Source organism: Ambystoma mexicanum, chromosome 1p, assembly GCF_040938575.1.
Source record: "Ambystoma mexicanum isolate Mex_15411 chromosome 1p, UKY_AmexF1_1, whole genome shotgun sequence".
Lineage (NCBI taxonomy): Eukaryota > Metazoa > Chordata > Amphibia > Caudata > Ambystomatidae > Ambystoma > Ambystoma mexicanum.
In genome coordinates, this window is record NC_090921.1 from 1,130,476,264 (window position 1) to 1,130,490,728 (window position 14,465).

The 14,465-nt window shown below is 42.0% G+C and overlaps 1 protein-coding gene across 1 annotated transcript in view; it reads left to right on the top strand.

The window, feature by feature from the left end:
• The window catches only part of LOC138449659 (cholesteryl ester transfer protein-like), a 330,995-nt gene that overhangs the window by 229,334 nt on the left and 87,196 nt on the right, over window positions 1-14,465 (top strand). Inside the window, exons 7-8 of the mRNA XM_069604786.1 lie at window positions 730-817; window positions 923-992. Coding sequence (XP_069460887.1) covers window positions 730-817; window positions 923-992 — 158 coding nt within the window. The remainder of the gene's footprint in view (window positions 1-729; window positions 818-922; window positions 993-14,465) is intronic.

Consider the following 14,465-nt stretch of genomic DNA (forward strand, 5'->3'; position numbering starts at 1 on the left):
AGAGCTTTTTTTTCATTTTTCAATGTCTCTCCTTCCCTGTGCTATGAAAGGGCAGCGGGAGGTAAGTGGGCAGAAGAGGTGGGAGGGGATAGAGTAAGAAGATTGTTGCAGAAAAAATATTGGCTAAATATTGGCTAAATATTGGCTAAATATTGTTTAAATGGGGCATTTTGATTTCCCCGCTGGTGAAAGAATATTTTGTGTTGATTCAAACTCAGGCACACATGAAGACAGATTAATCGTATTGATTTCAACCCTGGTTCATTCGAGAAAAGAATAGTTTGAAGAAACCCTAGTAATAGACCCAAATGCTGTAGAGGGGAAACATTGGCAAAGATCATCTCTTAAATCCCTTCATTTTTCTGCAGGGGTCAGGGGCCACCAAATAGGGTGACCACCATGGGTGACATGAGGAACCGAGAAGAGCACCCCATAGGCCCCCATTCAACACTAACTTCAGTTGATGCATTAGAATGGCTTCATGGCTGTGTTTTTAGGACTGCATGTCTGAGCTTTGTACTCGGGACACATGTGGGAATTGCATGAAAGCCTTCTGTGACAGTCACCTGCAATCTGCAAGAGTTGGGGCAAGGAGCTTAAATACGAGCAGCGCAAGGCTGCTTTGTTGCAGTGTTAATGTGTGCTTGATCTGCAAAAATAGGGTTGTCTGTGGGTTGCAAGCTTTATTTATTTTGTGCTTTGTCTGGTGCATTTGTGTGCCTCCTACAGCCTGTGACAATGATCGAATAGCGGCGGACACCTCTGATTGCTACCTGACCTTCCATAAACTGGTACTACATCTTCAAGGAGACAAGCAGTAAGTGTATATTTACTTAGGGAATAACGAGATGGTTTGAGACCATGCTGTTAAGGATTGCTGACAGTACAACTGGATGCCTCTTTCTTGTATTCATTTATACAGACCTGGGTGGCTAAAGCAGCTGTTTACCAACTTCATCTCATTCACACTACAGCTTGCACTTAAAGGCCAGGTAAGACATTGTAATTTTCCTTGATGAGAAATTAAATTATTGAAAATCTTTGAGACATGCATAGTACCATTGCTTCCATTGTTCATCTACATGATGTGCCTAGTATGATATGTCAATAGCATCTACAAGGAAATTCCAATAAAAATATAGTACCATTCTTCCAGCGTGCCTCTACATATAGAGACTGGATCTAAACTGCAGGTCTACCATACAAACAATGTACTGTACATTTAACAGCAAACAGCGATAGCCCACTTCAGGCGTTCATTTACTTAAAATTGGTTACATGTGATTTTACCGAATGCAAGAATAACGAAAACTTTCTTAACTAAACATTTTTAACAAAAGAAATATCTTTTTTTTATTTGGGGGTGCCACTCCCAAACCCCCCAACCCCGTTTCCCTTCGTTTATAATCCCACCCCAAAACCCTGCCCAACCGTTTTAACCCCTTTCCCCACCCCCATATATAAATATTTTAAAAATTCAATATTTCTTTTGTTAAAAGTGTTTCGTTAAAAATGTTCATTATTTTCCATTCGGTAAAATCACTGCATACCCATAACATTGTATTTCCACTGCATATCTGATGGGACACAAGATAAAAACTTCATCTGAACATTTGGTACAAGCCAATGGTACTATATTCTACTGTACATTCACTGCAAAAAGCATGACCCCCCACTGTGCATCAACCTGAACTGTATTGGAATGTCAAGTATGGAACGGATCGGAAGATTCTGAGCTGCTTTAATTATACATCATTGAGAAGCCAAGGTTTGTAGGTACTTGGTACTTTCTTCCCCTGAACATCTGTACCCATTCACTAGAAAACCATGACATTATGTCTCTACTGTGCATGTACTTACACACCACACTGCCTATCATCCACTGGATATTTTTTAGAAAAGCCGGAACTATATTTCTGGGGCAGTGCCTTTGCAGCTATGATAGTTCTTCTTTCAATTTTCATAATCCTGCTGTGCATAACCCGATCTAGCTGTTCCCCGGCAAACCGGTCAACTGTGACAAAGTCACAGGGGCCACACCAGCCAAGGAAGGCTGGGGAACTCTCGGTGGCAGGGGGAGCAACCTGTTCCATGATGCAACCACTGCAGGCAGTAAATGGGGCATCTCCCAGAGCTCCCCATGCCCTCCCAATGCAGGCCATAGAGATAGCAGGCACAGCTGCCACCAGCATATAGTTAAGAGAAAAGCCATAGCCAAATTACAAAACTAACATGAATAACACAAGCGAATAGACACAGCCAGTTCCCCACAGACCTCCTAGTCAGATCAGTGAGTCATGCAGTAGACTTGACGCTTCTGCCTGACCCTAGATGGTGGGCAAACGACATACAACAGTATCAAACTTTATGAGAGCTGGCATTGCTGAGAGAGAGAGAGAGAGAGAGAGAAGAGCCGAGAGACAAGGAAGGATTGAGAAGGGGGCCAAGGGAGGGGTTGGTGCTGGAGGAGTGAAAGCAAGATATGGGAGGGGTCAGGACAAGCAGTGTAGAGAGGGCAATGATGGAATTTAAAAGAATATTTGAAGGAAGAGGTACAAAGGGGAGAGAAGGAATGTTTGGAGTTGGAGTAGGGAGAAGAAGAGCAGGAGAAGGACAGAGAGGTTCAAAGGAGAGAACCACCATCTGCCAAGCCAACAGGTCCACAGTATAGAGAGTCACCATTGGGCAAGTCAGTGGGGCCAAACGGAAGGAAAGGGGTTACCAAGAAGTGGCAAGAGGTAGGTGCCAATACCAGTATGACCGTGTCTGGAGAGAAGCCAGGTCAAAGGATCAGAGCTGGTTGTAAGCCTTGGGTGCCTGTGGACTAAATGATTTGCAGGGCCCACGGCCTGAGGGCCTAGACAGTTGCTTGGGTGCACATCCAGAAATCAGGAGGGTTCAGTTCCAGGGCATCACAGTATCCATGTGGAAAGTACCCGGAGAAAGGAGCTGGCAGGTACCAGTCGTACCAGTCATAGAGTACTAGGAAGGCAACTCTGTCACTAATGCAAGAAGGGCAGGGTGGGGTTCAGCATACTACAGCATTTAGCAGGCCATAAGCATGACCACGAGACCCTAAGGTTAGCACCCAAACAAAGGGAGAGACCATCTTATGCAGACCATCTTGGGGGAGAGAGGCCTACCCACATATCCCAGGCAAGTACACACAAGCCAAAGTGAACTCCCAGGGCAGGAGGGAGACCTACAAATCTGCCTATTCCATTGGTTGCCTAAGCAGCACAGTGAAGCCTAAAGGAGATACTTAAGGCATGAGGTGGAACTACGTATCTACGCACATACATGAGGACACTAGTAGTCCAGGTCCAACAACTACCAGAGGCCATCAAGAGTACCAGGAGGCAATGCAAACAAAACACAGGCATGGAACTATGACCAGTGTCTTGGAGAGCAAGACCCTACCCAGACAAAATAAGTGTTTAGGGAAACTTTATTTCCCTTACATTGAGTGCGATATTTGTGGACACTAACCTGGGGTGATCACCCTGGAAACATTGCTTTCTGTACTAGGGCCTGGACTAGTAGGTCCTTCTAAAGTAGGGAATACACTGTTTTTGTTCCACCCATGCTGACACCTGTTCAACTGAGAAGGCCATGCAGTCCTGTTTTTTTCTGTGTGGATTCAAGGACCTGTAGTTTTTTCTTTCTCCCATTTAAAAATTTAGCAAAAATAAAAGTCCTAGAATTCCAGGGGAAATCAGGACTGGATGGCATTCTCACGCATAGCCATGGGATTCTTGAGAGCTTCTCTCTATAAGACATTATTCTAGGCCTTGAAATCCAAAATGTAAATATTTGTGACAAGTGGAGCTTGGAAGAGATCTGTTCAAGTGGCTAAACCGTGCATGGGTGAAAATGCCAGCTTCAATGTTTAACCAAAGTGTGTGGTCCTGAGCGAATCATTTAATCTCTTCTAGTATAGCGGTCTCAGCTGAGCAGGGCCAACATTAATTTCCTCTCCTATTGATGACAGTCACCAAGTTGTGTAGGCCATCCAGAGTATTGCAGACAATTGAATGAGTGAAACTCTTTGCTATACCCTTTTATGCTGTCTTGTTGCTTTGTGTTTAGCACACAGTCTATCATTTTCACTGTCTTTTCATAATCTGCAAGAGGTGGGGCAAGTTGCTAACATACTAGCAGCGCAAGGTAGCTTTGTTGCAGTGCTAATAAGGGCTTGATGTGAAAAGATAGGGTTTTCTGTGGTGTGTATGTTTTATATATTGTGCGCGTTGTCTGGAGAAGTGGTTAATGTGCACCCTGCGTTAATAATGTAAATTGTGTGCTTGTGGCGTTTGTCAGAGTGGTATTTAAGGAGTGTTGAGAGTTCTTCTGGTTTATCTTTGGTGGATTAGTGTGCTATTTACATTTAATACAGGCAGTGATCTTCAGCTGGTGTGATTTCATTGTGTAACCTGTGTTGTTTGATGGGTGATGTGTGTGTAGAGATGTTCTGTTGATTAGAGTAGGATGTTAAATAATTTTCAGGTGGTTACTCTTACCATTTATTTCTCAACAAATCACTTAATGACAACTGGAGACAACATTTGGCATTTTGGAAACACAGCTGGTCACATGTATTCGCTTATATCAATGCAAGAAAGTGACTGGTACAACACGAATCGGAATTGCCAGCAGTACTGTGACAGAGCTTAAAGGCCTGGACCTTGACCTGAACAATCTGGTTAGACAGGGATATGATGGGGCAAGTGTGGCAAATTGACTTCTGATCTGCAGGAGTTCAAGGATGAGTAGAGGCTAAAACCCCCACTCAGTCCTCACACTTCCACATTCCAAGAGCCAGCACAATCACAAAGGTAAAACAGGCACAGTCAAGAGATGTACCTCCTTTGCCTTTTGTGGTAATGTGGGCAGAGGGAAGGCTATACTCTTAAGAGGGGTGTGAATGTGGTTCAGTAGCAACCCAAACAGCGAAGTATAAAAGTCCAAAATAAAGGAATGTGCAATCAAGGTTCTATAAACTTATATGCACGTTAATTAAACACACCATGTACAACAATAACTAACTAGAAAAACACTGCACAAAACCCATCCTTGATATTAATCACCAGTGCTCATACTCATGAGATAAATGTGTGATATTATTAAAACTTGATATTACGTGCAAGGCGGAGATAGACTGGATATAACTGGCTGTGATCAGACTAATTGAACAAGAGGGTTATCTTTTGGAAAGACCAAATTTGACTAAAATGTATGTAATCATTTTCATTGTGAAATGCTTAATTTGAATTTTCCAATTATTTAGCCTTGAAAAGTACCTCAATGGGTTGCAACACGTGTTGGATAGGGCAATAACTTGGTAGCCTAGGACAATAATTTGGTATTGGTTATGGCAATGACCTCGAAGTGTTTTCACGTGTATTTAATGTGAGTTTCACTGATATTGTAATAAAAACCTGTCTATAATGATTGAGAACAGAATATTTGTTAAATTATATACGTGTGGAGACACAGTGTTAACCTTTTTACGCAATGGCCCCTAGAATCAACATCTGTGTTAAGAGGTTTGTGGTATGAAGACAGTGCTCTTGATGGTGTAATGGATCTGCAATTGAGCAACCCAAGGCCCACTTCAAGTCCCACTCCATTTTTAGACCATCTTCTTGTTGATTTTCAAGATAGGGTTTCCACTCCCCAGAAAACTGTATACACACTTTCTGCGTTGATACCAACATATTTATAACTATGGAATCCTTCACTAACTTATTGCCATGCATGAAACTATTTGGCCCACTTCTTTTGCAAAAAACAAGAGATGAAATTAAAGGGGAGTCTGAGATATGGATAAACACACAGTGAAGGTAGACAGATGCTGAATTGCCAGCCAATACCATTGATGCTTTTCCAGCTTGTTCTTGAGCAATGCTTCCCAATAATGTGGCAGTTATTTCAGCTATTTGCCATAATTACAGTCTCGCCAGCTAGTCGTGAAAGATCTTTGAGATTTCTGAAGACCTTCCTCAGGTCCACAACGAATGAAAACAGGTCAATTGGACTTGCTTTACTTTTTACCCAATGAGAATTTACTGAAAAAACAAACTGCTTTGCAGCCACACAGAATGAAGATGGTATTGTAAAACTAGTCGAAGTATGTCTTGTGGATACCAAGGCAAGGTCGTATGGTTTAAAATGTAATGATTGAAATAAAGCACTACTTGTATGTAAATTACAGCTGACTTAGGTCTTGAAAGCTGGCACCCAACATTGTAATGCATAATGGATTATCTCTCAAGATTGGATCTAAGTCCTTTGCTCAACGCTAATGAGTTTGACGGCTGGTCAAACTAATTATTTTGACCCCTAAACACCCTTCCCCACATATACTAGGACTGGTATTAATTAGTAATCTAACGCCAGTCCTGGCATATTTGGGTAAAGTGCTGGATAGTCGGTCATGTCACCTAGGGTGACTAAATCGACCAGCCGTCAAACTCATTATCGTCGACCAAGGGACTGGATACCTCAGGATCCTGTGTAAGAGTTCCCTTTTAAACCAGCTTTCTTTCCAGAAAGTGCAGGCAGCTCACATAATATGTGTTACTTGTGTGTTTTCTAATTGATGCTTGCTGTGAAATACATACTTCATAATCATCTTCAAGTAGAATTTGTGCAGACATAAGGCACCACTCTGAATAGAAATGTCTCTTTGGGGGAGGGGACAAAGGAAGTTCCTGCTGAGCACGGAACTCCCGCCTCCTGTCCTCCCACCAGCCTCACCTTCTTTTCCGCATGAGCCTTTTTGAAATCCAACATCCGCCACTGCCCATGCTCTCACCACACGAGCGTCCTCGCCCTGTACAACGGTCATGATGGCAGTAAGACAGGGATCTATCTATGTGGGAAAGAAAATATGCTTTGCTCGCAAATCGTGATTTGGAGTTTGCCTCGAAATCATGGTTCTGTTTGTTATCAGACAATTCAGAATTGTAATCGGCGAACATGCATCATCGTATTTATGCTATGCATCCACTCAGAACATAAATATTCATTTCAGCTTTAGGTTGACCTTGGCTACAAACACAAAAGACAGACTACAGTTGTAAACTAAGATAAAAAGTATTCTATTGAAACACGGCGTGGAGTCGTCATTCATCTAGTGGGTAGATGTCATAATGTGTTTTAACAGTGAAATTCTGGCAATGTGCAATTGCCCAAACAATTCTTCTCTTCCTGACTGCATATGGTGCTCCTTCAATCAGTCTTGGTCTTTGCATTCACAATGATTCTACTTCTCAATAGTTGATAGTTTGTTGATGACTTTATCACATTGTAGCCCCTAAGTGGGCATAGGAAGTATGCAATGTCCCACCATCCCATACATTGTGCTCCCTCAATGATGTCCCAGCATGCTTTACTTTGTACTCCTTAAGTATTTGCTAGACTTTGCCTATTAGCAAGCATCAGACTGAATTTTTTCAACAAACGATGTGCTTTCTTTCCCCGTCTTCATCGCATTGTATTTCTTTAAACATACGATTTAGAACAGAATTTATTTCTCAGAATCAGAGGCATTGCTCGGGGTGGGCTGAGGGGTCTATAGCCCGGGGTCTTTTGGTGTGAAGCCCTGGGTAGAAGCTCAGGGGCTACAACCAAAAGGCTAGCTAGCCCCGAGTCCTGACATTCCCGCCATTAGTGTAGCCGCAGATCTTTTCCAGACCTAGCAACACCCCTGCTCAGAATGTCTAACATTTTATTATTTCAATGAATGTTAAACGGAGAATATGCTTTCTTTCCCAGCATGCATCAGGATGTGTCCCCTCAATGAATGTTAGGCTTGTTTCCAGGCATTTTAAAGTTTCGAGTCTCTTTATTTTGGGGCTTTAGACATTCTGACGCAGCTGTTGTTAGAGGTTGCCCAGACATTACTTCCCTGTGATTCAAAGATTCAAGTGTCTTTACTTTAGGATAAAGGACTGTATGTGTCAAAATGAACCAGCTTTTTCTCACTCAATGTTTGTAAGGTTTTGCCGGGAATTTGCTTACCAGTATTTGAAATGTTCAAATCTCGTTAAAAGGACTATGGGTCCCATTACAAGTTTGGTGGCATTTCCAATGGAAATACTGCCAACTCCTTTACTGTGTTGGTCACTTGGATGGACAGATGTGACACCAGATCACAAGTTGTTTTTGTCCCCATATTTGGAGTCCATGTTGATTTTGGAAAAATGACTGCAGGGGGTAATTCCACCTGCAGTAATTCTTCAGTTTTTGCTGGTAAAGTGGAGGAAGGGCCCCCAGCCTACTTCCTCCACTTTACATACTAACTTATTATAAATTGCAGTGCAGAAAGCTGGCAGTAATAAAATTACAGACTCTTTACCACCACCTTTTACCACACCACCAAACTCGTAATGGCCCTCATTATGATGGCTTGATTTAACTGTTTCCACATTTGGCAAATTTTGTGTCTGTATTTCTTTCACATAGGCTTGTGCCTTATTACAATTTTGGTGTTATTTCAGCTGTAAATCTGCCAAAATACCCCTAAACGGATTTACTGTTACCGCCAAGTGGTGGTAGGCGGTGTTATAGGGATTTCAGTACAATTACCACCTGCGTTGATTCCTCCAGTGTTAACTTCACTGATGTTGCTTATTTTTGCTGGTAAATTGGCAGATTTACCTCAAGCTTTTTGCTGGAGTTGAATCCTCCACTTCAATGCCTAACATTTAGTACGGCGGTGCATTGAATGGGGCAGTCATGGAGCTTTACTGCACTGCTGTACTTGTAACAAGGCCTTTTTGTTCGCAAACTCCACTTTTATAGGATCACAAGCACATTGGTTTGGCAGAAATATTCTCCAGCATCTGTAGATCAGAGTCATCAGCTCCCAGTATGGATCTTGCTGCAGTTCACCCTAAAAGCAACGGGTTCTTTCCCTGTTCATGCCAGTATGACTTCCATATTTTCTATTCAACTGTCATCTCTCTATTTCTCCATTTTCTCCTTTTGAAAGGTCTGTGGACCTGCAGGCCTGATCACATGATGTTAAACACACATGACAGACCCCCATATTTCTGACACTGCTTCTCGGATAGGGCTAATTTTGTGCAGCTGCAATAAAGCCATGCACAGCTCTTTTACGGTACATCTAGAAAAACGTTGAAGCCTACATCAGCTGCACCCCAGACAGAAATCAATTGTTAGGTACTCCTATTTACAGGACTGTATTCTGGGAAACCAGGATTCACTACTTCTCTTGTAAAACTACCAGAACACTCAACCACTGTACATCTATCAGAAAATCATATCATCCTTTTACTGTGCAACAGATGAAAAACCCTTGAACGGTTTTCTACTATACTTGTTCTAAAAGAAGACATATCGGTGTATGTGGCCAAGATGGCAGCTGGGTGTGTTGAGCTGTGATCCGGAGCCCTTTTTTGCCTTGGGCACTCGCCAACCCGCAATATGTATTGTTTCTCTTATCTACAACACTGAATAAGCCCTGCAGGAGAGTCAGTTCAGAAACTAGGTGGTCTTGAAGAGAACAAGCTGTAGAATGTAGCAGAGAGGCTCGCGTCTGGGGGAATGATGCTGCCAGTGCCCAGGTCGCCCAGGTCGCCCAAGTCATGCTCTGATGAAAAGATCAACCTGGAGTGAGCGGTGGTGGCATGCTCAGCGACCCTTCAAGATCAGCAACTCATATGACAGAGTGGAGCCCTAAGAGACCATGATTTCAGAGGGAATGGGTAATGTGATATGGGGCAAGGCGTGGGGATGAGCCGGCCTTCCTGGAGATTGATGGACCACTGCTAAGTTTGGTGCACCAGTGGAGGCAAGAAGGCATGTTACCAAGACAGGGAGGCGGAGAAGAGTTGGGTGGTGATCTAAAGGCAAATGAAAACCGCTTTAGCACTCTTACGTTCATGGGGCAAGCTTGACTGCTTATCTCCCTGTAGGGGGATGGAGGCCCAGAGGTATAACACTGAAAAAAAGGAAAAACGTTGCCTACCTGCATGTTTTCCAAGAAACAGAAGGGGGAGGTGGTAAAATACATTGAAACACTGAGACACAAAGGCACAAAACACCTTGTTTGGAGAGCATGCGTTGCTCTCCATCCAGTGCTAAGATTGGCTTGGAGGCTCGCCAACAATACCTACTATGGCTTACAAGGAAGCACCTGAACATTTCACTCTGTGAGTTAAGAACAACCTCAAGGACTTTCTGAAGGACAAAGTGACATTTCTAAGGAACAACCGAACAGGAGGCATCCAGGAGAATACATGGTGATAGAATCTCTAGGCTCAGGATCACAGACTGTGATCTGACTGTCTTTCTAAACAGGTGTGAACCAACTAACGGAGCGATGGGAGAATTGAAGGAAGAGGTAAAGGCACTCCAGGAAACAAGTGAAGACGTTGGAAACCATTCAAGAAGGATGAACAGAATGGGACAGTTGAGACATGACCAATAGGAACTCCCTTGCGATATACTCATGAATCTTTACAGATACTAGACTGGAGATAAAATTGTGGAGGCCGCCAGACATAAGAAAGAGATCTCCTTACTAGATCGTTACATTTAGCAATACCAAGACATATCACCATCGTCGTTAGCCCAGAGAAGAGAGATGAAGTAACTCACAGAGGTCTTGAGAATAAGACAGGAAAATACTGTTGGACTTTTTCATTTGGCTTACAATTCAAGCACCAGGATTAAGGTGTCACAGTAATATAAATGGAAGAGGGATTGGCTGCTATGGAGCCAGAATCGGCTCAATGAGAGGGCTAAGAAGACAAGAAATGAGCGATTTTGCCACTGGAAAAAACCCTTAACACTGTATTTGGGATAGATGGTTATATCCTAAACCACTACACACAAGAACTGAAAAGTCTTTGCAAACCTTGAAGAGGTCAGGATTTAATTAGATGATAGAGTGAGAAAAAACACCCAACCTATCCATGTCTGTTAAGGAAATGGATTTCTAACTTAACATGTGTTCAGGGTAGGAAGGGTAGAGGGAAGAGGGGATTATGAGGCATGCTTGCAGAACCAGGCCAAATGAGGCTTGATGTTATTGAAGTAAGCACAAGATATCCAAACGGAACAGAGATAATCGTAAGGTTGTTCTATGGTTGTTCATTGTTCATTGGAGAGGTAAGGTGAAGTTTGGAATAGACAGAAGGGCACATAGTAATGATATTTGTGAAGCAAATGACCTGGAATGGAAGTTTATACCTCAGATCCACAATTCTTTATGCTCCCTTGTTTTTTGAGGCAATAGTTAAGCTATATTTGCTAAACATGAGAGGGCTTAACTGGGGGATCACTTTGAAAGAACGATTAAAGCAATTAATGTAATGCCAAAAGCCAGGATACACATCAATGGAGCATTCTCTAATTGAATGAATTTAGACAGGGGCACAAATCAAGATTATCCCCCTGTTGCCACTCCTTTTTCAGCTAATGATGGAGCTTTTTTCTCTTCATGTTAAATCTAATCTGAAGATCCATGGAAACAACTGGGGAAAGGATGTACATACATTATGTATGTTTGACGATTATGTCCTGCTAGCCTTGGAGAATCAGAAGATATCAGTATCAGAGGTCATTGAAGAGAGAAGCAAATATGGTAAAGTCTGAGATCCACATTGTGACACTCTTGAAAGTTGAGTGATAGATTTTCTTGCAAAATTGACTTTTAAATGGGCACCAAAATGAATGAAATACCTATGTGTACAGCGTACTAGCAAGATCCTGGGGTGCTAATTATTCATGGCTCCTTGATCAGGTAAGACAGGATTTTCACAGATGGAAGGAAGCGTATACTGTGAAGAATTGCAATATATTCAAGATTAATATTCTGCCCTGTTTCTTGAATTTATTTCAAGCACTCGTCATACTTATCCCCAGGACAGAATTGATAAACTGGCAGAAATAATTAGTAACTTTGTCTGGCATGAATTAGCCAAAGAATACTCAGTATACCGACAGCCCTTGGAGGCATAGGCTGCCCAGACATTACACATTATTATAAGGTCTCTCAGCTCTGATTCTTCGGAGAGTGGATTCAGCCAATATCAGGCAAAACTTGCCTCTTCATGAAACAGTCAGTCACAGGAGGTACATATAGGCGCAACCTTGGTTATCCAAAATGGACAGATCCAAGAGTTTATTTGTAAATCCCATAATCAGAACCACATCCAGGATATGGGAAGAAGTGGTCTGACAGAGGGCAATAACATTATTTCTGCCGCCATTTACACCAATTTTGGATAAACTCTCGTTTACACCAGGGTTAGAAGAGTATAGATTCAAAATCTGTCCTTAAAATCAATGTCTCTGGTGAGGTCTGTTAGGGCAGCCTTTCTAAAGTCCAACTAAGGGCTTCATAAAACCATATCTGAGGCAGTACGAAACTTCATGCTTAGTATAAGGCTGTACCACCTGAGAGCATTTGGTAGCATAGACAGCATAGCCAGGCTTATGTTAGGAGAGGGAGAGGGCCGTAGGTCAGTACAAAGAAAGTGTAGAATACATATGGTTCAAAGAAACACTGATTGTGAACATAATGGTTTATTTTGAATACAGTAGGCCAAGATAAATTTTGAGGAAGTAAGTAGTATTCACATAAGTTATAAACACATATATACAAAACAACTCAGTACTTATGCAAACCAAAGTAAAACCTTATTTAGACTAGCAATAAGCAAATCAAGGTGAGTCAAACCTACAGTTATACATTCAGGATAGCAATCTGCTGTTCTTGGGGAATAAGACCAGGTTAATTACTTTTAGATTAGAATAAGTAATTTAAGGGTAGTAGACCCTATTGGCCAGATCATACAGTGTTATTCAATTACAGAATCACTTAATAGACCAACTCTGTTACAAGTCGATCTTGCAACAAATGTAACTTTCTTCTATTAGGAATGGGTACAGTTACACCATCAGTATAACTCTAAAGAACACAGTTCAGAGCTAGTAAAGTAACTCTTATACTTTATGGAGGGGCTACAAGCAACCCAGAGACAAGTATTAACTCAGAAAAATATTTTAGAAGTGCAATAAGCAATTTAGGGAAAGCAAAACCCCATTACACTTTTCCGAAGTGTAATCTGAAGTTCGAAGGTAAGTATGAATTTTATGACTATTTTAGACATGCCCTAAAGCAGTTCAGGGAAAGCATTACCCAATTATACACTTTTTAGAAAGACACAATATATTTCAAGGTGAGTAAGTAACCTATTAAACTTTTAAGAATGGCATCCAGCAATTAATAGGTAAGTAAGAACTCATATACTTTTAAGAGGGCTACCAGCAACTCAAAGACACGTATTAACTCCAAGACTGTTTTAGAAATGCACTACAATAGATCAGGTAAAGCAAAACACAATTATATTGCCCTCCAATGGATGCCCACTGCCTGCAAACCGTGGCAGATCAGATGGTTGAGATCAATAATCAGTTAGTGGTGAATGGCCAAGATCCATGCACTGCCCTTCTCATCACCTTGACAAGAGTAGCAGACTCTTTGGCTCCATTGGTGTCGCGGTTTGGACGGTCCAAACCGACTGCACTCTGGTTTATAACCATGTTACGGATTTATAAACAAGTATGCCACCGCCTGGAGAGGAAATGGCAGATAAACCATAGTCAGGAAGCATGTGCTACCTATAAACCAGCAGTATCACTTTATTATAAAATGATTGCTGAAGAAAAATCGAAATTCTATGCTAACAGGATCACTTCTCTGGAGCTGTTCCAAGTTGTGAAAGAGCTTTGCTCTTGCCCTGTAAAGTTGATTGATAATACGTCTGGCTCTCAAGCACAGTGTGATGCGATTACTGTTTTCTTTTCTGAAAAGATCAGTGGTATTCGCCAAGCCATCATGGATAAAAATCTGGTATCTCAAGACCCTGCCTCGATGGTTAGTCATTCTAGGGCGTCCGTTACACCTACTCCAGCTGGTGTTTTCCAGTTGGAACCTTAGGATGATGCCATTGTTGTTAGGACTTTGAATATGCTAAAGTCAACATTCCCTCTCGATCGATACCCCTTTATATTTTAAAAGCACTCCCACCAGAGACTATTCCTATGTTTACAGTGGCTTTGCAGCACTCCTTTTCTTCAGCGTAGGTTCCTACTCTACTGAAGCATGCACTGGTTACTCCTCTCCTAAAAGGCTCACCTTGATCCCACTTTGGTTGACAATTACCTGCTTATATCTTTGTTGCCGGTCCTGATGAAGCTTATGGAGGCTGTAATTACTCTGCTTTTTTTCTCAATTCCTGGAAGCCAATAACTCTCTGCATTCGTTTCAATCAGGTTGTAGGGCCCCAATGGGCACAGAATGAGTAATGATCTCACTTTTGGATGATCTTGAGCTTCTTCAGGATCATGGAGGGGTCTGAGTGTTGATTCTCCTTGACCTCTCTGCAGCCTTTGATATAGTGGATCATGAGATTCTGTTGGCCCGT